Source organism: Procambarus clarkii, chromosome 81 (assembly GCF_040958095.1).
Source record: "Procambarus clarkii isolate CNS0578487 chromosome 81, FALCON_Pclarkii_2.0, whole genome shotgun sequence".
NCBI classification, from domain to species: Eukaryota; Metazoa; Arthropoda; class Malacostraca; order Decapoda; family Cambaridae; genus Procambarus; species Procambarus clarkii.
In genome coordinates this window covers 21,136,427-21,160,107 of record NC_091230.1, presented here as the reverse complement: position 1 = coordinate 21,160,107, position 23,681 = coordinate 21,136,427, and the positions used below count along the sequence as shown (strand labels likewise).

At 38.5% G+C, this 23,681-nt stretch overlaps 1 protein-coding gene across 23 annotated transcripts in view; it reads left to right on the top strand.

Moving 5' to 3' along the window:
- Nucleotides 1-23,681, top strand: part of Rab3-GEF (Rab3 GDP-GTP exchange factor) — a 168,179-nt gene that overhangs the window by 44,561 nt on the left and 99,937 nt on the right. For 13 of the 23 annotated variants that reach the window (XM_069315288.1, XM_069315290.1, XM_069315289.1 and 10 more), the window contains exons 5-10: nucleotides 8,998-9,157; nucleotides 9,454-9,670; nucleotides 12,370-12,527; nucleotides 17,001-17,142; nucleotides 17,419-17,577; nucleotides 17,856-18,058. In XM_069315288.1, the coding sequence (XP_069171389.1) occupies nucleotides 8,998-9,157; nucleotides 9,454-9,670; nucleotides 12,370-12,527; nucleotides 17,001-17,142; nucleotides 17,419-17,577; nucleotides 17,856-18,058 (1,039 nt within the window). The remainder of the gene's footprint in view (nucleotides 1-8,997; nucleotides 9,158-9,453; nucleotides 9,671-12,369; nucleotides 12,528-17,000; nucleotides 17,143-17,418; nucleotides 17,578-17,855; nucleotides 18,059-23,681) is intronic. The other 10 variants (XM_069315305.1, XM_069315304.1, XM_069315292.1 and 7 more) reach the window with 1 other exon arrangement.

The window sequence follows — 23,681 nt, the reverse complement described above, 5'->3', positions numbered from 1 at the left end:
TATCTGTTATCTATCATTCCTCTGGGATGGAAGAGGGAATATGGCCAGACGACAAGAGAGAGAGAGGAAAACCGAGGGGAGAAAGAGGGGAATCGAAAGGAATGAGAGGAAAATAGGGTTGGGATGGGAACAAATAAATCCCCTCTTCAATTCCCGTGGCGTAGTGGTAAGTCACTAACCTGGCGTTTCGCGGGAACTTCGGCCTGGGTTCGTATCCTGACCGGGGAGGATTTACTGGGCGTCAATGCTTAACTATAGCCTCTGTTCACCCAGCAGTGAATGGGTACCTGGTTGTTAAACGATTTGGCAGCTTGTGTTCCTGGGAACATAGGATTAAACACCGGCCGGAGACGCTATGCGTGTTGGTGGCTGTACAAGAATGTAACAACTTGTATATATGAATACATAAATAAAATTGGAGGAAGAACAGAGGAGTAAGTAGAACTGGAAGAGAGGAGATTTAGAAAGATGACAAGTATTTAAAGGTAAGACGAAAGAGGGGGAGAGAGAGAGAGAGAGAGAGAGAGAGAGAGAGAGAGAGAGAGAGAGAGAGAGAGAGAGAGAGAGAGAGAGAGGAAGGGGAAGGGTTTAGTAGGAAGAATGAGGGGAGACACTAGGGAAGGTCTCCAGCATGACCGGCCGCCGGCGGGGGTTATGGGAATACCAGTGGTGCGTGAGAGAATGTCCAGCACTGGCTCCCTTGGGCCCTGGAATGTGGTGAGGGGCGGGTGTGGTGCTGGTGAGGGGAAAGTGTGGTGCTGGAGGATGATTGATAAAGATTAAGCCACCCCAAAAGGTGGCACGGGCATGAATAGCCCCGTAAAAATATCTGGTCTGGTCCTGCTGCTTGTGTAACGTCTAAAACTCCTGGAACCTCTTTATTTGTTGCTCACTCATCTTGTCACTCTCAGTGGGTACCCTCCCCTGCCCCTTTGCCTCATTACATGAACCATACCCTTTGTTTACCTTCGGGGGAGACTTTACACGAGCTTTGGTGCATTGGTTGATGTCATTCTGGCGCTCTCCTGACTCTGCTCTTCTCATTTCCAGCCCTATTTAGTGTCTCGCTATTTATGTCTTTCCAATTGGTTTCTGGGGAACCAAAAATGTATGTGGTGTCTGCACATTTCCCAGTTATCTGATGCGATCTTTTCTTTCAAAACATTCTCACATAAAGCTCTCTGAAGGTAGTTCCCTGACCATGCTGTATTCTCTCTCAGTTCTCATCCTGTCTCTTCGTCTCACTCATCCTTTCTACTCTGTTATGAAATCTAACACTGACACGCTGCTCGCTGGCTCCTTGGGACACTCTTATATTCTGGTTTCTTGACGTGTCTCATCTTAAGGCAGTGCTAAGTCTGGTATAGTGGCTAGCGGGTCTTTTGTGGTACATTGTCTCAAGGAGAGCTGTTCTGGTGTGTTGATGGTGGTGTGTTGTGATGTTGCCATACTGGACCGTGGTGTGTTGTGATATTACCATACTGGTCCATGGTGTGTTGTGATATTACCATACTGGTCCATGGTGTGTTGTGGTGGTATTAAAGGTGGTAGTTTCAGAAGAGAGAGAGAAAGAGAGAGAGAGAGAGAGAGAGAGAGAGAGAGAGAGAGAGAGAGAGAGAGAGAGAGAGAGAGAGAGAGAGAGAGAGAGAGAGAGAGAGAGAGAGAGAGAGAGGTGGCAGCTTTAACACAACCCTCACCTGCTCTTCCGCCTCGCCGCCTTGGTGTTGCCTAGCCACCACTCTGCTCTGCTACTCTCATGTTTACATGTCACCTTCAGGGCTTTAGGGTGACTTACAATGTTTTGGGTTCATATGGGCAGGCTTTAAGATGACCTAAGATGTTTTGGGTTCATATGGGCAGGCTTTAAGGTGACCTAAGATGTTTTGGGTTCATATGGGCAGGCTTTAAGGTGACCTAAGATGTTTTGGGTTCATATGGGCAGGCTTTAAGGTGACCTAAGATGTTTTGGATTCAACAAGAACGTAGCAAACGCTCAACAAAATAATGGCAAACACTCAACAAAAAAAGTTCAAATGCCCTTCAAAAAAAAGTGTCAGAAGGCCAACAAAAAAGTCCTAAACGCCCAACAAAAAAAAAGTCCCAAACGATTAACAAAAAAAATCTAAAACTGCCAAAAAAGAAAACATTTAAAACGCCTGACAAAAATCCAAAACGCTTAACACAGAAAAATCTAAAATTCCGAACAAAAAATAAAAAGCGCCTAACAAAAACAAAACAAAAAAAAATTCAAACAAAAAAAATGGCAAACGCCCAACAAAAAAATGGCAAACGCCCAACAAAAACAAAACAAAAAAAATTCAAACAAAAAAAATGGCAAACGTTGAACAACAACAACAACAACAACAACAACAACAACAAATACAAAACTCTCAAAAAAAAACCTCAAAACTTAACCCAAAAGCAACAGCAATGTGGCACAAGCTCATTAGCAATGACAGTTAGAAAAGTAGAAGTCTAATTACATTACTGTAATTGATGTTTGTCGTTGCGAAGTACAGAAAGTTAAGATTTTTGCTTTACAGAGAGTACAAACATTTTTGTTCTGACAAAATAATAATAATAATAATAATATATATAGTATAATAGTAATAATAATAATAATAATAATAATAATAATAATAATAATAATAATAATAATAATAATAATAATAATAATAATAATAATATTTGAGCTCGTTGTGTCTCGTGGGAGACTTGGCTGAGATTTTCGGCAATATATATCATATCGGAGGAAATATTTCCTCTTTAGAGAACAAATCCACAAGGGCCGTGACGAGGATTCGAACCTACATCCGAGAGCATTCCAGGCTCTTTAGAACTTTTTATTAGTTATTGACTTGCATCTAAATTCTTGAATTTTAATTTTTGTTCCACATTTGTTTACATGTGTGGCAATATCTTTGCTCATGGAGTTTACAGATGGTTATATCTGCGCCAGGAAGGGCAGTTACATATCTACCCATTTGTTTCCGCCTCCACTGGGGATCGAACTCAAAACCTCAGGACTACGAATCCCGAGCGCTGTCCACTCAGCTGTCAGGCCCCTCTACCAAGGTGGTGCCAAGCCCAGCAATATCTTCCTGCAGGTCCCACAGTTCCTAGTCGCAATATCTGGAATTAAAGGTTTCCCTCCAAGACCGGGAAGACATAGTTCCCCAAGCCACCGTCACAGGGGGACTGCTCTGCCCAGAAGCAATTAAGGACGTCGTAGTCTTGCTGCGATACACGTCTTAAGTTAAGAGACAATTACGATAGAACAAAAGTCGTTCCCAAGTTGTCGTCCTATAACGCTTGGTGTTAGTTGATAATCCACACACCATAATGTATATATATGTATATATATCCCATAACATATCAATCGCTGTTATTTATCTCATCAAGTGTAACAAGTTAGTTAATGTATTATACAGTGCTACAAACAATCCCCCCCCCCCACCAGCGGGCGGCGGGGGGGGGGGGGGGGGGGCAGACGAGACACAACGAGCTCAGATATTATTATTATTATTATTATTAATATTATTATTATTATTATTATTATTATTATTACTACAAATGCTACTTCTACTACTACTAATAGCTAAAGCTATTACTACTTTTGTTAATAAATTTTGTTACTGCTTGAAGACTCAAATAAAATCAAATCAAATGTTTATTTAGGTAAGGTACATACATACAAGAGATTTTACAAAGAGTGATGGATTTATAGTTAGAACTAGTACATACAATGCCTAAAGCCACTATTACGCAAAGCGTTTCGGGCATTAATTGTGGACTGTATTTATTGTGGTCGCACTCTGCTTGATATGTTATCTAGTGGGGTGACACCGTGTTTGATATGTTATCTGGTTGGGTCACACCGTGCTTGATAGGTTATCTAGTGGGGTGACACCGTGTTTGATATGTTATCTAGTTGGGTGACACCGTGCTTGATATGTTATCTAGTGGGGTGACACCGTGTTTGATATGTTATCTGGTTGGGTCACACCGTGCTTGATATGTTATCTAGTTGGGTGACACCGTGTTTGATATGTTATCTGGTTGGGTCATACCGTGTTTGATATGTTATCTAGTGGGGTGACAGCTTGCATGACATGTTATCTAGTAGGGTGACAGCTTGCATGACATGATATCTAATGGGGTGACATCGTGACTGAGGACTTTCTTCCTGACAGGTCAATATCATGCCATCTCAAGCCTTTAGCGCTCATTAATTGATCAATTCAGTGTGTTTTATTCTGACGGGAATCTCGTTAAATCTAATTTTATCTGTTAAAAATCACGCCTCTTGATTTTAACAGATAAAATACATGATTATAACATCGTGAAATCACATTCACAACTAAATCATAAAACCTAAACAGACATACTTCACTGAAGATATTAAGCGGCTAGTAACTATATATTTTGTAATTTCCGCTATTTAAAAGTTGTTCTGTAATCAATTACCCAAAGATGAAGAAAGACTTAAATATTACTTATGAGAAAGGAGCGAACGCACCTGCGGTGGTCATATTGCACGCCCATTGGTCGGCTGGTGATTGCGTCACACACCTACGTCACAAGAGTGGGCGTGGCCTAATTGTGGCTGGCGATCAGCTGAGGGGAAGACCGTATAGGGCAGACGGTATAGGACAGACGGTATAAGACAGACCGTATAAGACAGACGGTATAAGACAGACCGTATAAGACAGACGGTATAGGGTAGACCGTATAAGACAGACCCTATAGGACAGACGGTATAAAACAGACGGTATAGGGCAGACGCTGATCTCACCCCCCTCGCCCACACCCCCCCCACCCCACGGTCACTATTATATGAAGTATTTGTTAAATTATCCAACTATTCACGCAATAAAACAATTACGAGCCTTGTGGGGGACGGAATGTTAAGACATTCCCGTGCTCGAGGGCAAGTGTAAGACTTAAGATAAGAACACGGGGTGAGGAGAGAACACAAGACAGAACACGGGGTAAGGGGAGAACACGGTTAAGAGAAAGAACAAGACAGAACACAATTAGTAAGAGAGAGAGAGAGAGAGAGAGAGAGAGAGAGAGAGAGAGAGAGAGAGAGAGAGAGAGAGAATCAATAGTGTGGTGATGTGCTTGTGTTCGTACTTACCTTAGTGTACACGCCTGCCCTGCCTACCTGCTTACCTCTCTGTACTCACCTAGTTGTGCTTGCAGAGGTTGAGCTGCGGCTCTTTGGTGCCGCCTCTCAACTGTCAATCTACTGGTGTACAGGTTCCAGAGCTTCTTAGGCTCTGTCATGTCTACATTTGAAATTGTGTATGGAGTCAGCCTCCACCACATCACTTCCTGATGCATTCTATTTGCTAACTACTCTGACACTGAAAAAGTTCTTTCTAATGTCTCTGTGGCTCATTTGGGTACTCAGCTTCCACCTGTGACCCCTTGTCCATGTACCACCCGTGTTAAATAATCCGTCCCTATCTTCCCTGTCATTTTCCCTGAAAATTTTGTATGTTGTGATCATGTCTCCCCGAGCTGTCTTCCAGTGACGTGAGGTACAATTCACGCAGCTTCTCCTTGTAACTCATGCCTCTTAATTCTGGGACTAGCCTAGTGGTATACCTCTGAACTTTCTTCAGCTTCGTCTTGTGCTTGACAGGGTACGGGCTCCATGCTGGGGCCGCATACTCCAGGATTATGCCCAGCTCCTGGCACAGGAGCGGGGCTGTAACTGTGCTGCAGACCTTTGCCCTTGTGTCTATGAGAGACTGAACATTACCACACTTGAAGTGAGAAGGAATCGAGGAGACATGATAACGACATATAAGATTCGCAGCAAAGTTGGCGAGGTTGATAAAGAGGACATATCAACGTAGGGCAGATTATAACAAGGGAACGTGGATGGAAACTTGAGGCTCAGGTGAATCACAGGAATGTTACAAGAGGCAAACAAAAAGAATTGAAGAGAGAGAGAGAGAGAGGGAGACAATGACAGTAGAGAAAGACACAATAGAGAGACAATGGCAATAGAGAGAGAGACAATAGAGAAAGCTAAGGCAGTAAATATTTCTGAGCTTAGATATGACAAGAAACAAAGAGGGTTGGGACTTGGGACACACTTCAATAGACATAAGGCAGCGGGTATGACGGGGCTCAGGAGTTTGCGCTCGACCCAATACGGCACGCATAGACGAGATTAAGCACCTAAATTATTGGGATCGTCTCAAAGCTCTCCAATTGTACTCACTAGAAAGGAGACGAGAGAGATACCAAATAATATACACATGGAAAATACTGGAGGGACAGGTCCCAAATCTGCACAGTAAAATAACAACGTACTGGAGTGAACGACATGGAAGAAAATGCAGAATAGAACCCGTGAAGAAGACAAATTAAGTGCAATTATGTACTATTCATAGCAGTTAGGAATTGTACTTAATTTCACTTAGTATTAAAGCGTAGTCAAATATATTGTGAATATTTGAGTTTACCTGAAAAACTGAATAGAAAACCACAACCTGACCTAACCGTCTTAGTTTTTGAAGATGATAGTTTTATTGCTTCTTAATTACAATTAGTACTTAACCTATAGCTATATTGATATTACAGTTTTATAAAACTAATAAAATAAAACTAAAATATATCAATAAATTGTAAAGTAACTCAGGATATTTTAAAATTTTGTATAAAATCTATATTGTTTAATAAACCTGAAAAATAAATTCCTGATATTTAAAACTTGTGCATTGCCAATTGAAATTGTAGTTAAGTGTCTAAACAGAAAACAAGGCAAATTAAATAGGGGGAGGGAGTTGGGTAAATTTAACAGCCCCATAAGTGCCATTATGCACTGTTTATGACAGTAAGAAAGTGTACTGTCAATTCAGAGGATCAGCCGCACAATCAGGTCATCATCCTACCAGCGAGCATCAGAAATATTACAGGAACAACCGTGGACATCATCAAGAGGAAACTAGATTGTTTCCTTCAAGGAGTGCCGGACCAACCTGGCTGTGGTGGGTATGTGGGCCTGAGGACCGCTCCAAGCAACAGCCTGGTGGACCAAACTCTCACAAGTCAAGCCTGGCCTCGGGCCGGGCTTGGGGAGTAGAAGAACTCCCAGAACCCCATACCAACCAGGTATCAACCAGGACCCCCTGCAAGTAGATTCAGATTCAGATGTTTATTCAGGTAAGGTATATACATACAAGTGATGTTACATTAATGGATTGATATATAGATAGAGCTAGTACATACAATGCCTAAAGCCACTATTACGCAATGCGTTTCGGGCAAGTACATTTAAGTGAGAATCTTTAGGTTCTCCTTTAAACCTTTAGGTCCATTTAAACCTTTAGGTCCATTTAAACCTTTAGGGTTAGTTAAACCTTTAGGTCCATTTAAACCTTTAGGTCCATTTAAACCTTTAGGTCCATTTAAACCTTTAGGTCCATTTAAACCTTTAGGTTCTCATTTAAACCTTTAGGTTTAGGTACACATGACCGTGTACCAACCTCCTCTCAGGTCAACACAGGTAGATGTTTACACAGGCTAAGAATGCGCCCCCCCCCCCCCCCCCCCCCCCCCCGACCTTCCAGGGACGCCTCGGGCACCAGGTTAATTACACCTCCAAGATTCCACCTTTGTCCTCTGTGAAATATTCAGACTAGGCCGGAGGGGGGAGTGGGAGGGGGGGGGGCAGGAATTTGGAGTGGGATTTTTAATTTTAACTTCTTTTTCAAACACATACCATTCAGTTATCATATGCTAATCAGCATTATACCCTGTACAATTTCTTTATTTTATTCTGCCCTCTGTGGGCAGAGTTAGCTTATGAATAAAGTATTATTATTATTATTATTATTATTATTATTATTATTATTATTAATATTATACAACATATAGTGTGCCAAACAAGCAGGGTTAGATATGTGTTCTGCTACGTTCTGTTTTACATTTTTTTACAAGAATGTAAAAACATCAATGCTATGTACTCTCATAAACCCAATATGTACCTTCTTGTATATAAATAAATATATATTTATTTAGGGGTGTTGTATACCCCCTAAATATACAGGGGTGTTGGCCGGACCTTTAACAAGGCGAGATACTTGTTAGTGTAAGTTCAAAGGGGAAGTGGGGGGGTGGGGTGAAGGGGTGAAGGGGTTTAGTTCAGGGGGTCACGTTTAAGTGGAGAATGAGGGAGGAAGATTGTTGAGTGTTTTTTTTTACCCTTTGTGTGGAAAGAATCATGTTTGAGATGTTTTGAAGAAAGTTGGTATTCGCTTTGATTTTGTTTTAGGGAAATTGCTGGTTGCTGTAATCTTATTTTAATTTACACAAAAGGTTACTCTGTTCTTCCTCCTGTGATTTGATCACTATCTGCCATTTCCTCTTGTATTCTAATCACTATCTGCAATTTTCTCCCTGTGGCCATATTATAATCAGCGGCATTTACCATGTGCTTCAGTCACCTTAAGCTAATTGTTTACTATTATATTTGATAGCTATCTCTAAGTCATGCACACCTCCAAAGTTTTATCTTTAAATAAACAAGTTAAATGAGCTTTAATATATGTTTTCCAATATGCCAATTTTGTTGTAAAGATTACTGCTATTTTTTATGGAGATATGGCATTGTGTAAACAGGCATTTTGCATACGAGTCATTTTCCTCAATAAATTAAAATTTTATAGACTACATATATATACTGTATATATACAGTACCGTACTTTATAATTATTTTGTACACCCACAACAATTGGTACACTTTAAGTTCCTATCACACATCACAACAGTTTCTAACACATCACAACAGTTTCTAACACACATCACAACAGTTTCCAACACATATATCAATACTTCCGAACACACTGTAAGTTCCAAACACATATCGTCCGGTTAGGCTAGGTCTGATCATTTTGATTCAACCCACTTACTGTAAAAGTGATCACTACATTGGTGTGTTTATTTTTGTTTTAATCTTAATGTTTCTTTTTCTTCAAGGTAAAACTCGATATGGCATCTGTGTTAACTTCTATCGTGCTGTTGAAAGAGGGACTGCCGGTGGCTTATCGACAACAAGAGGACGAGATCGAGGGTCATCCTTCAAGCGTGAATCTTGGAGAACTAGCTTAGACAAGAGTTCTGATTCTGCCTTTTCTAGGTAAGCATATGATGCTTAAGAACACAGGTTTTATTATTGATACAAACATATAATAAAATTGCATGGATTAGTTTGTGGTTCTTGTATGCTCATCTAGTATAAAGTCTATAGAGTTTATTTAATAAAAGTTCTTCCCTTATTACCATGTGTCTTATACACTGAGTATTATTTCTTTGTATTTATTCTTGATCATCAACCATCACACTTGTTTATCAGTTGAAGAAAACCAATTATTTAACTTAGCTGTCACTGTGCACCACAATTATTTCTGAATAAAATTCACCTTCCTTCCCTAGTTTTGACAAGATAAAGCTCACATCAGCTTGTTTGGTTCCCTGCAGCGACCAGCGTTCAACCTTAGCACCGAGTGACAGTGAGAGAGATTGTCCACCCTCTCGCCGGGATTCAGAGTCCACTTCACCAGCATCTCGCCTCGGCGTCAATGTTCCCGCTAATGATTCTGACACAGGAGGCTCTCACTCTCCTTCACCCAGAGCTGCCAGGAAGAGACAGGTAAGCATGATTGTAATATTTTTTATGATTAGATGAATGAATGTATCAGATGTCTTAGTCACATTTACAGAGAGCAAATACTCTCCGTGTATTGAAATAGGAGCACTATATAGGTAGAACATTCCTGGATGACAGAGCCATAGTGCATGAAGGTATTGTGTGAAAATCCTGTTGCAGCTTCAGTAGAAGCCTCAGGAAATCCTTGTGTATTCAGTTGAACTCCAGGTTGCAGTCCTTATACCATGTTGTGGCCTTTTTGACTAGGGCGTGTGTGTGGGAACACCCACTGCATAGGTTTGAACCCGCATCACGGCTCCTACGTATCTTCTCATTGATGCAGTCACGTTAGTGTGATTACTCTCTGTATATTAGATATATTATTACTAATGCATTTAGATATAAATTATAATATCTTATTTGGCATATTTTGAATACTTATACAATGATTTATTCGCTTGGGATCCCTTCTAATAATGACTCAAATCTTTTTAGCTATCAGATTGAATAATTTTGGCATTATAATGTTTATATCTGGTTACTCTGTTTACATCACTTAGGCTTAGAGCTCTTCACTTATCAGAATTCAGCTGCAGTCATCAATCTTTCATCCATTTTTTAAGCTTATCTATATCATCCTATCATTTTTGAGTCTCCTAAACATATTTCCCACCCTATTTTAATATCATCTGCATATATGGTGTACATATGATGTAAGTACAGTATAGGGACACAGCCTGGAGGCATTCCTCTTGCAACAGTTCTCCATTTGGTTTTCAGTCCAGTTATACCAACTGGGTTTCCTTTGAAATAATCACCCTGGTCTTATCCTGGCCAGGAAGGATTGACTGGGCGCCAATCCTTAACTGTAGCCTCTGTTCACCCAGCAGTGAATGGGTACCTGATTGTTAAACTATTTGGCAGCTTGTATTATGGGGAAAATTAGGATTAAGGACCTGCCCGAAATGCTATCCTCAATACCATGACCATTTTAATAGTTCCCATTATCAGGAACAGGAAGCCTGCACTTAGGCTCATCATGGTCCCCCAAGGTCAACTACTGACTTTCCCCCAGGATACAATCCACAACAATTACCTAATTCTCAGGTACTCTAGGTATTTTACTGCTAGGTGACTAGAGGCATCTGGTGAAAGGCAATGTGCTCATCCACTTCTGCCCTGCCCAGGAATTGAACCTGGGCCCCTCAGTTGTGAGCTACAGACAGCTATGCTACAGGACCCTAATGACACTTCCATGAGACACAGTTTCAAAAGCTTTGTTAGATTCAAGGTACACAATGTTGCATCCGTTGCACTATTAGCTACCTCAAAAATGTCAGAAAAGAATGAAAGCAAAGTCGTTAAACATGAGCAGCTTTTAGTAAAGACATGTTGGGATACCTTCAATAATTTGCTTTTTAAGATGTGTATGAGTGACTTTATTTATAAAATATACATTAGAACACTGTATAGTGGTTAAAAAGTTGTTCATCCAAGTTTGTTTAATAAGGCCACTAGTAAGCAAATAATTTTGGGCACAAGTTAAAAATAATTCAGTTCAGTTTGAATCAAGAATGATATATTCTTGCAATAAAACAGAAATCTGTGAATTCCACATAATACCTACCCCCAAGTTGTTCCAACTTGAAGGTGTAGTAAATATGTTACGACACGAAGATAAAGTCCTATAAAATTATGACCTTAATCTTTACTAGAGAAACCTTGACAAGCCACCTAAGAGCCTTCTGTCCTTGACTTGACCTGACCATAGTGGTAATGTAGCTGCATACAGGAAAGTGAGGATCTTAACTGTACAATGCACCTAAAATATATATAAAAATAAAAAGAATTTATCATAATATGGCAGAGGGATCATAAGAACTGAGAGTGTGAATAAGATATAACTGGTTATTGAAAGTGAATGATGAGCAAAAGATAGAGATTAAATAAGTCAGTATCGTTAGTTAAGTAAACAATATACTGTACAGTACTTGCAATTGCTTAAGCATCAAGGATCAAGTACTGTACAGTATGTGAATGACATATCAAAATTCTGCTGTGCAAGTGTGCTGGATGCACTCTGTGAATCTCCATTATAGGGGCAGTTGTGTCAGCCTTGTGTTACGCACGTGCATGTGGGCCGAGGCAGGTGAAGCTGGTAAGAGAAAGTAGATCATGAAACAGTGTATGCTCTCTCTTTTTCACCACTTTAATATTTTTCTGCACATAATAAGGATCATCTTAACAAGTGCACCCAAGACAGAATAGAGGATATCTCAAGGAAAGACAAAAAGAGCACACATTCATAAAAATTTGTAAATAAAAAATTGTTGATGTAAAAGTGTAATATAGAAAAAAACAAGTTTAGCCCATGTGGTGATGCATGCTGCTGCAACAGTGTGTGTGTAGTCAAGAAAAGAAAGGGAAAAAGGATTATTGTTTCAATTTTTCCCCACCAACTGCCTGGTTTTCTTTGGAACCAATAATAAAATTTACTAATTTGCTGGGTTTTGTTTACTCTCTTTAAAAATATTTAAGAAAACGCTATTCCAATAATTAGGCTGTTGCTTATTACTGTACATGATTTACTTAGAAATTCAGATTTATCTTTGTTAACTGTTTTACAGATGAATGTTTGTGAAAAATCTGTCTAGATACTAATTTAAATTTTATGAAATGGCTCATTTGCATTTCTTTTACAGCGTGTTCGGAATCACTCTCTTACTTCATTGTGCATTCTGTCGCACCATCCATTCTTTAGCGCCTTCCGTGAGTGTCTCTTTTTGTTACGAAGAATGATTGATGCCTGTAATGAAAATGCCTCTCCAAGAAGAGTTGGAGCCTCCCGTCAAAACAATAGGTGAGAGAAGTGTTTGATTTGCTTATTCCAACTGTGAGAAGTATTTGATAACTTATGTATTTTAACTGTGAAACTTTCTTATACACAAAGATGACAGAAAATTTTCAAGTGAAAGATGTTCCAACTTTACTTGTGTTTGGCTCTGCACTGTTATGCAGTTAACTTTACTGTATATGCAGAAGACAATATATTTGTGAAAAAAGACCCATTTTATTTTTTTCTGATTATTTTACAATTCAAATATCTAAAGTAGTAATTTCTTTGGTTTATAAACAGTATCTGCATGCTATAGTATCATAATAATTCAGATTTCAGACTATTGTGCTGTTTCAAAAGAAGGAAAGTACATGAGACAATTTGGGGATCTTTCCTGATGTTTACATTGACCTTAGCTTTTTCAAGTAGTGTTTAGATCAAACTGAATAATTAGTGCAGTATTAGGCTTCAAATTACCTGCTTTGAAAGTTGATCTCACGAGAGTCGATAACTGAGCAATAATTAACTGGTATATAATAATTCAATATAATTTTGATGTAAATAAGGTGAATGCCTTATATTCATTCTCTGTTTTCTCGAGGTTATATCCTGTTTTCAGCAACGTTTTGGGAATTGTTATGTGAGTTTAAACTTTGTATGCACAAGCCTCTCTGTTCCTCTACACAAAAATATGTGGCAGTGTTATACTTAAAAACAATTAAAAGAAACCAGCTGTGAATATAATGAAATGCTTCAGTCTAGTGGGTCATTCAATGGTTCACTGTTGCTACAACCTGGTAGCTCCACCAAATTTGACTCACACCAGGCCCTAGCAAGTCTGTTAAATACTCTCTATATATATTTTTATATATTGTCTATATAAAAGGTGTTTACTTCTAGAATGTGCTCATTCTAGAGTGCAGAGAGGAAGGGGGGGGGGGAATTGTGTGAAAATCCTGTTCTGGCTTCAGGAGAAGCCTCAGGAAATCCTTGTGCGTTCAGTAGAACTCAAGGTTGCAATCCTTATACCATGGTGTAGCCTATTTGACAAGGGCGTGTGCGTGGGAACACCCACCGCATAGGTTCAAACCTGCATCACGGATTCTATATATGTAATTACCTAAGTGTAGTTACAGGATGAGAGCTACGCTCATGGTGTCCCGTCTTCCCAGCACTCTTTGTCATATAACGCTTTGAAACTACTAACGGTCTTGGCCTCCACCACCTTCTCACTTAACTTGTTCCAACCGTCTACCACTCTATTTGCGAAGGTGAATTTTCTTATATTTCTTCGGCATCTGTGTTTAGCTAGTTTAAATCTATGACCTCTTGTTCTTGAAGTGCCAGGTCTCAGGAAATCTTCCCTTTCGATTTTATCAATTCCTGTTACTATTTTGTATGTAGTGATCATATCACCTCTTTTTCTTCTGTCTTCTAGTTTTGGCATGTTTAATGCTTCTAACCTCTCCTCGTAGCTCTTACCCTTCAGTTCTGGGAGCCACTTAGTAGCATGTCTTTGCACTTTTTCCAGTTTGTTGATGTGCTTCTTAAGATATGGGCACCACACAACAGCTGCATATTCTAGCTTTGGCCTAACAAAAGTCATGAACAATTTCTTTAGTATATCGCCATCCATGTATTTAAATGCAATTCTGAAGTTAGAAAGCATAGCATAGGCTCCTTGCACAATATTCTTTATGTGGTCCTCAGGTGATAGTTTTCTATCTAGAACCACCCCTAGATCTCTTTATTTATCAGAATTCTTTAAAGATTTCTCACATAATATATAGGTTGTGTGGGGTCTGTTCTCCTATTCCACATTCCATAACATGACATTTATTAACATTAAATTCCATTTGCCAAGTGGTGCTCCATCTACTTATTTTGTCCAGGTCTTCTTGAAGGGCATGACAATCATCTAAATTTCTTATCCTTCCTATTATCTTAGCATCATCAGCAAACATGTTCATATAATTCTGTATACCAACTGGTAGATCATTTATGTACACAATAAACATCACTGGTGTAAGAACTGAACCCTGTGGTACTCCACTTGTGACATTTCTCCATTCCGATACATTGCCTCTGATTACTGCCCTCATTTTTCTATCAGTCAGAAAATTTTTCATCCATGATAGAAGCTTACCTGTCACCCCTCCAATATTTCCCAATTTCCAGAACAACCTCTTATGTGGAACTCTGTCGAAAACCTTTTTTAGGTCCAGATAGATGCAGTCAACCCAACCATCTCTTTCCTGTAATATCTCTGTGGCTCGATCATAGAAACTGAGTAAATTCGATACACAGGATCTTCCAGATCGAAAACCATACTGTCTGTCTGATATTATATCATTTCTCTCTAGGTGTTCTACCCATTTAGTTTTGATTAGTTTTTCCAATACTTTCACTATTACACTTGTCAATGATACAGGTCTATAATTGAGGGGGTCTTCCCTGCTGCCACTTTTGTAGATTGGAACTATGTTAGCCTGTTTCCACACGTCTGCTACGATTCCTGTACACAGGGATGCCTGAAAGATCAGGTGAAGTGGAATGCTGAGCTCAGATGCACATTCTCTCAGAACCCATGGTGAAACGCCATCTGGGCCAGCTGCTTTGTTCTTACCGAGCTCCTTGAGCATTTTTTCCACTTCGTCTCTAGTCACCTCTATGTGCTCTATGTTGTTCTCTGGAATTCTTATTGTATCTGGTTCCCTAAAGATTTCATTTTGTACAAACACACTTTGGAACTTTTCGTTTAGTGTTTCACACATTTCCTTTTCATCTTCCGTGAATCTATTTCCCATTTTCAACCTCTGAATATTATCCTTTACCTGCAATTTGTTGTTTATGAATTTATAGAATAGACCTGGTTCTGTTTTACATTTGTCTGCAATCCCTTTTTCAAAATTTCTTTCTGCCTCTCTCCTCACTGCCGTGTACACATGTGTGTACACGGCATACACGTGTGTGTGTGTGTGTGTGTGTGTGTGTGTGTGTGTGTGTGTGTGTGTGAGAGTGAGTGAGAGAGGGAGAGAGAGAACTACAGACGACAACTATTTTTTTTTTTTTTTTTTTTTTTTGAGATATATACAAGAGTTGTTACATTCTTGTACAGCCACTAGTACGCGTAGCGTTTCGGGCAAGTCCTTAATCCTATGGTTCCTGGAATACGATCCCCTGCCGCGAAGAATCGTTTTTTCATCCAAGTACACATTTTACTGTTGCGTTAAACAGGGGCTACAGTTAAGGAATTGCGCCCAGTAAATCCTCCCCGGCCAGGATACGAACCCATGACATAGCGCTCGCGGAACGCCAGGCGAGTGTCTTACCACTACACCACGGAGACTGTTAAACATTATGCTACTGGACTCTTAATGACTCTTCCATGAGGCACAGTATCTGTGCCTCATCCCACCTAACTGAGGTGGGATGCATATATAATTATACATCATTATAGTAATCATAGTAAGATACTTTCTGATTTGTAATAGTCTTAAAAAGCCTTCCGAAGATCAGAGGCTAAAACCTGGTCCCTTCACAGAGGCATAAGGAGCAAAGGATTCTAGATCACTTTAACTGAAAGCGACCAGAAAGATTGGGTGAACCAAAACAGACAGCAGAAAGGTAAAATAAAAATAATAACCCAAGTTAAACAAAAAAGGGAAAAAATCAACCCAAAATAATAATATATACATATATGGTAAAAAAAAATTTGCAGCAAATAGGCAATCCAAAAGGTCAACTCCTTTCTCTTTCTAGTTTCAGCCAACTGCCATCATGTGGCCATTCTCAGCTACAGGCCACATGGCCAGGCCAATCTTAATCTGATGGAACACACACACACACAAAAATCCAATATGCCAGAAAGGGGAAGAGTGTGTTCAGGGACCCACTGAAAGAACCATCTGAAAGAGGCTTTTCATTATATTCAATGATGGTTTTTTGGGAGGGTTCCATTAGTGGCTCCCTGTTGTTATCTCCCACATGTTACATTATTATACTGTATTTACAAAGCTCTAAAAGGGCATGTGTACTTTGTAATCTCTTTCACATTCCTTCTTTTCAAGCTGTCACAATGGAAATAGCTAATCTACATGCAAACTTCTTCCACTAGCTGCCATTATGATTAAATATAAATGGGCAAATAAATTGTAAATCCTAAATCAACCAACATCAAATGGGGGGTCTGATTATGATCTATTGTGCCCTTTAATAATCCTTTTGCATTACTGCTTACGCGACGAGTGATGGGTGTACAATAAATTAGCCACCACAGGTGGCAACAATCAAATAACTAATGTAGGTGTATGAGGTTGTATATCGTATGACAAGCATGACAGTACTGTATTGGGTGTTTGCAACTTACTGTAAAAATTAATTAATGGCAATAGTGTTAATATTTATCAAATTTATTTTGTTCCAAAGCCACTTATATACAGTATATAAGTCTGTTTTAAGGCTCAACTTGACCTTAATTAGTGATCATTTCTGCAGAGACACAGTGTGGAGTGTTATGACCGGCCGGCCACACGATGGTGTTCCCAGTATTGTTATGCACGACGTCCGTGAGATTGAGACGTGGATCTTGCGCCTTCTCTCTGCTCCTGTGTGTGTCCCTGGCAAAACGAGAGTCGAGGTATGTATGGCTTGTCAGATATCGAAAATCGGTAACAAATATTTTCAGAAACTATAGTACATATATACTGTATCATCATTAACACTCATGATTTTCATCATTATCATAATGCCTATGTACTTTATAAGTACATATTTACTCATACTTGTACACACACACATACCTCCAGATTAAGATGAAGATAATTCCAAATTTTTTTTTTAGTTATGAAGGATACATAGGCCTACTTTTATACATAAATGCTTGTTCTTCAGAGTAGTTTAAATTCTCTTGCAGTTGGAGTTGTTGCCGAGAGAACTGCATGCTCCACTGACATTTGCATTACCAGACCATACACGCTTCTCTCTTATTGACTTCCCTCTTCATTTGCCACTCGAGCTCCTTGGTGTCGAGTCTTGTCTCAAAGTACTCACAATCATCTTTCTTGAGCAGAAGGTATGTATCCAAGGATAGTATGATGGAATTTGCATGTTCTGATGCTAAATATTTTCAGATTCCTGTATATTTCTTATTAAAAGTGTATTTTAAGTTTAATAATGAACCTAGTACTGTACTGGTTACAAAAAATTAACTTGAAATCAAATTAAGGTAGTAAGTGTATGATTAATCAGTGTGCAGGATAGTACATTTGCCATGGAAATTATTTTTATTAGATTAAAAAAAAGTGTTTGGAAAGTATTATGGTATACAGCAAAGTATAATCTTCTTTGTAGGTGTTGTTACAGTCTCGGGACAACAATGCTCTTTCAATGTCCGTGCTGGCCTTCGTGAGAATGATCTACCCTCTTGAGTACATGTTCCCGATCATTCCTCTGCTACCTACCTGTATGAGTTGCTCTGAACAGCTCCTGCTGGCCCCAACTCCATTTATTATTGGAATTCCAGCTTCATTTCTTCTTTACAAGAAGCATTTTGGGTGAGTATAATTAGTTTTCTGGAAAAAAATACTGAAATCAAAGACAAAATGTAACAGTATTAGTGCATATATATTGCTACTGTGTATATTTCTTACGTATTTGTGCTTCTTTCCACAAAGTATTTGTTTGTCAGATCTATTATTTATTTCACTTTTTTGGCTTTTTTTATAATTTTGTTTTATATTTGCTTCACAATATGTACATAGGTATAGTTGTGTTGTTATGGTTGTATTGCACTGTGTGCTTGGGTACTTTGCATACTCTGTATTTCTCGTCTATGAAAGCAAACTTTTTAATACTGTAATTCTACAGCTAAATGTTTAGTGACTTTTCATTTTGATATGTTTACCTTTTCAGTACCTTGAGCTTACTGCTTTTATTAGAACTTTTCACGTACTGTATCATTGTCTTGGACAGTCAAGGTCGTTTAGATTCTACCTGGGGCAAGTTTTCTTTGATGTATATTCTCTTCCACCTAAAGAGACCTTTGATGTATATTCCCTACCACCTTTGATGTAATTCCCTTCCCTTCACATAATTTCATTGATGTGAAATGAAATGTGATCATTTCACATCAATAGACGCATCATCTATGTGGCAGTCATTTCTCTCAGTAATTTTGTTTTCTTTGTCATCTGATTTGACAATAGTTTCCAAGAGTTCTTGAATTCAAATAGAATATATATTGAAAAATGTATCCAAACCAATTTACATAGTGTAAAAGTCAGATACAGTGTACTTTGTCCAACACTGCTCACCACTTTACCTGCAGTATATACTAATTTATTCTGAATTTACTTACTTGCCAATCTTACTACTACTGCTCAGTGGGCACCGTTGGTTGAAAGCGACCAGTGTTTCATAGTAAACAGTATGTAACTTCAGTCACTTTCAACTAGTGGTCACCAGCGGGTGTACATTTTTAATCCCCCATACTGTACATTTTTAATGCAATACAAAATTGCTCAACATCACAATATATTCAGAAGTGATGTAAAGAATCCCATCTTCTCAGTACAGAACAGTGGTACCTTCGTTTATGAATTTTATCCATTCCCAGAGACAGCTCGTAACCCAAAAATTCGTAACACGAAAACAAATTTTTCCATAAGAAATAATGTAAATTGATTTAATCCATTCCACACTCCCAAAAATATTAACTTCAAAATACATTTCATTAATAATAAACACAAATATTTTGTACTATAGTATGTATAAGTTACAGCTTACCTTTATTGATGACTCTTGTTGATGTATGGAAGACCGTGAGGAGGGGGAGGGGTTGAAAGGAAGAGAGGTGTTACTGTTTGGAAGGGGAGTTCCCTTCCATTATAACATCAGGCAGTGAGGACTTCTCTGGGGTACTCTCTCTCCTACATTTTGCCTGCATACCACTAGGACCTGGTTGTGGCTCACTGCTTGTTTTTCTCACTAAGAACCATCGAGACTTGGTTTTCCTTGTCTGTATTGAGACATCGTATTGTCATTAAAAAGGTCATTGCAACGGCCTGCTACAGCTTTATCTGGGCGAGTCTTTTCAGCAAAACTTTGCAGTTCTTCCCGTACTTCACATATTTTCTTAATGAAGAAGGGACATCTTCTACTGCCTCTCCTCACAACTATTTTCTTAGGTTGAACTTTACCATTGACTTTCTTGCGACCCATGGCGTGATATATAATAATTACTTTTATGTTTAGAAACAAAAAAGGTGAAAAACAATTAAATTATTTAAAAAAGAATTCAAGCATGATCGTCACTATGTGGAAGGCACTGTTAAACCGAGGCCCGGTCAACCGTTCCACCAGGAACCACACGCTCGGTCGACCCATACGTGTATCGATTAACTCATAACTCGAGGTAAAGCTCGTAAACCAAATCCAATTTTACGAAGAAAGTGAGCTTGTAAGCCGAAAAATTTGTAAATAGTCATTCGTAAGCCGAGGTTCCACTGTATAGTGATTCACTCTTGTTCTCATTATGGAAACTAGAGTATAAGATTATATTTACCCAAGAAACTTGGGCTACTTATTCACATAGTGCTGCAGTATCTGAGAAAATACAATTAACTGTACTTTTATCATTATGACCTTCTTTTCCTAGTATCCTACTGCTTTTACTTGGTTGATTCTTAAATGTTAAATTGTATGTTATTTAAATGTTACTTTTTGTAGATTGAATGTCAAAGCTTAGCACATATTTGGTCCTTCATTTTTATGGTCATTACAGAGCTGAGCCATAAAACAAAGATACAGTACTATACATTATTTAAGAACCTGTATAATAATAATATGGATTAATTAGCAGTTTTTTGCGTCTTTTAATTTTACATTGGTTAGGCATCACATGCATTCACAAATGACTTTCTGAAATATTTTCTCACCATATTCCAAAAAAATGTAGACAATTCAGTACTTAGTGCAATATTATCTGACTACATGGTCCACATGCTGGCACACACATTGTTGATATATATGCTGTACATTCTTAAATAACATGAAGGAAAAAACATGTGTAGGTGTCCTGTAATGCAGTTTGCTCACATCTAAAAGTTTTGGGATTTAATTCCTGCACCTGACAAATCATTTGGTCATGCTTGCTTATCCCAGATGCCCCTGTTCACCTAGTAGTAAATAGGTAACTGGGAGGTGGGCAACTCCTGGAAAAGAACAGTGTGGCCACCTAGTGGCCTAGAGAGATCTCAATGCAACCCGTCCTCTTAAAAATAACGTTGCTTTTGGCTCGTATGCGCGCTATGGCCAAAAGTGGACGTAATTTGAAATGAAATCGACTCACAAAAGTGACGTACTGTCCCGTTTTCTGTTCGAGTCGTCCGGCCTACTTGGAAAGGTTAGGAGAGGAAACTTTCAATTAACATTTTTCATAAAAATTTGAAACTTTATGAGAATTTCCTGCCAACTTAACCTACCAGAGGACCCTTAACTTACTATTGTTGAAAAAAAATCCAAAATTTATTTTCATTTTTTTTCATTTTTAAATTACGTCCACTTTTGGCCATACAGGCAAACGGCCAAAAGCAACGTTACTTTAAAGAGGACAGGTTGCTCAATGAGCTTACAGTAACAGGTTTCCTGACAATGAACATGGGAAGCTACAACAAAAATACTGTAATGAAATTTGAGTTATTAAATGAGTAAGTTGGTCAATACTATTGTATTATTTGTATTAACATCAGATTTTCCTTTATGTAGTAATCTTAATATTCTGTCTTTTGTGTAACTATTGCTTTTTGTACTGCATTATCATGCACCTTTTTTTTATACATTTTCTCATTGTCATTTATGTTGATCTGTTCTTGTCTTGTCATATCTTGTCTTGTCATATCTTGTCTTGTCATATCTTGTCTTGTCTTATGTTGATCTGTTCTGTCTTGTCATATCAAAAGTGATGTTCTGCGTCAACCTTTTCTGCTCATTACTTGATTCTTGCTTGTACATCAGTGTCCTATACATCAGTGTCCTGAGTGCATTGTGTGATGAGTACCAGGAGTTAAATTATACTACAGTACAGTACTGTATACCCAAAACTGTATTACGTTTCACTACTATTAAATTATTAAGTTTAATTTTCAGCTTATACTGTACTTAGGATTCAAGTGGTAAGTGATTTCTACTGTAATTACCACTTTTCAATGAATTACAGAGTAAATTCTTTGACTTCAGTAGTATACTGTACTCACCTAGTTCTGCTTGCGGGAATTGAGCTTTGGCTCTTTTGTCCCGCCTCTCTACTGGCAATCAACATACACTGTGTGTATGTGTGTGTAATTACCTAAGTGTAGTTACAGGGCGAGAACTACTCTTGTGGTGTCCCGTCTTCCCACCAGCACAGTACTCGCATAGTTGCACTCACCTAGTTGTGCTTGTGGGGGTTGAGATCTGGCTCTTAGGTCCCACCTCTCAACTGTTAATCAATTGGTATACAGATTCCTGAGCCTACTGGGCTCTATCATATCTATATTTGAAACTGTATATGGAGTCTGCATCCACCACATAATACATTCCATTGCTAATACATTGCCTAATACATTCCATCTGTTAAATACTCTGAAATTGAAAAAGTTCTTTCTAACGTCCCTGTGGCTCATTTGGGTACTCAGTTTCCACCTGTGTCTCCTTGTTTGCGTACCACCCGTGTTAAACAGTTTATCTTTATCTACCCTGTTAATTTCTCTGAGAATTTTGTAGGTAGTGATCATTTCTTCTCTAACTCTTGTGTCTTCGTGTCGTGAAGTTCAGTTCCAGTAATCTTTCCTCATAGTTCATTCCTCTCAGCTTGGGGTCTAGTCTGGTGGCATACCTCTGAACATTACCATACAGTGTGTGTGTAATTACCTAAGGATGGAGTACTACGCTCGTGGTGTCCCGTCTTCACAGCACTCTGTCATATAATACTTTGAAATTGCTGATGGTTTTGGCCTCCACCACTCTCTCACCTAACTTGTTCCAACCATCTACCACTCTGTCTACAAACGTGAATTTTCTTATATTTCTCCGGCAGCTTTGTTTCGTTAGTTTAAATCTGTGACCTCTTGTTCTTGCAATTCCAGGTCTCAGGAATTCTTCCCTATCAGTTTTATAGAATTCTGTCATTATTTTGTATGTAGTGATCATATCTCCTCTTTTATCTTCTATCTTCGAGTTTTTGCATATTTAATGCCTCTAACCTCTCCTTGTAGCTCTTGTCCTTCAGTTCTGGGAGCCACTTAGTGGCATGTCTTTGAACCTTTTCCAGTTTGTTGATATGCTTCTTAAGATATGGGCACCATACGTGTGTGTGTGTGTATGTGTGTGAATGTGTGTTTGTTTGCTTTTGTTTGTTTAGATATAAATAATTGAATAAATGAAGTTACTGTAGAGTGTTATTTACCCTCTTACATTGTGTATTAATAAGTGGGGATACCAAATAACACACATGTTTCATTTGAAGCTCATTTATTCTTTGGTGATTAACATGCAAGTCTTGAAATATTTAAATCTAATAAAGAAAAGTAATTAAATGCTTGGTGGATATTGGATCAATATAGGTACAGTATCTGGAAATAGTGATGGTAGAGGTTTGTTACCATAAATATTTGTAAACCAGTAGAGCTAATCCAGCTCCATAAGAAAGTTATTGTGAAGTAACACGGCTTATTGAAACTTTAGCTCTTATTATTGTGTATTATTTAGTGAAGCTGCAACCTTCACTTGCTTAAACTCATTGTATTCACCATAATTCTGTTTAATCCACTAATTGATTTATATTACAGTTTACATATACTTTATTTGTCTAGCACTGAACTAAATAACATTTACAGACGAGGAGTCACAATAACGTGGCTGAAATATGTTGACCAAACAACACACTAGAAAGTGAAGGGACGACGACTTTTCGGTCCGTCCTGGACCATTCTCAAGTCGATTGTGAATGGTCCATAATCGACTTGAGAATGGTCCAGGACGGATCGGAACATCGTCGTCCCTTCACTTTCTAGTGTGTGGTTTGACCAACAAGTAACATTTATGCATATCAGTAATAGTGATCACTTAATGTTAAGTATTTTAGTATGTTGTGATGATCTTTACCAATCAGAATGACTGGATATTAGATTTTTGAAGCAC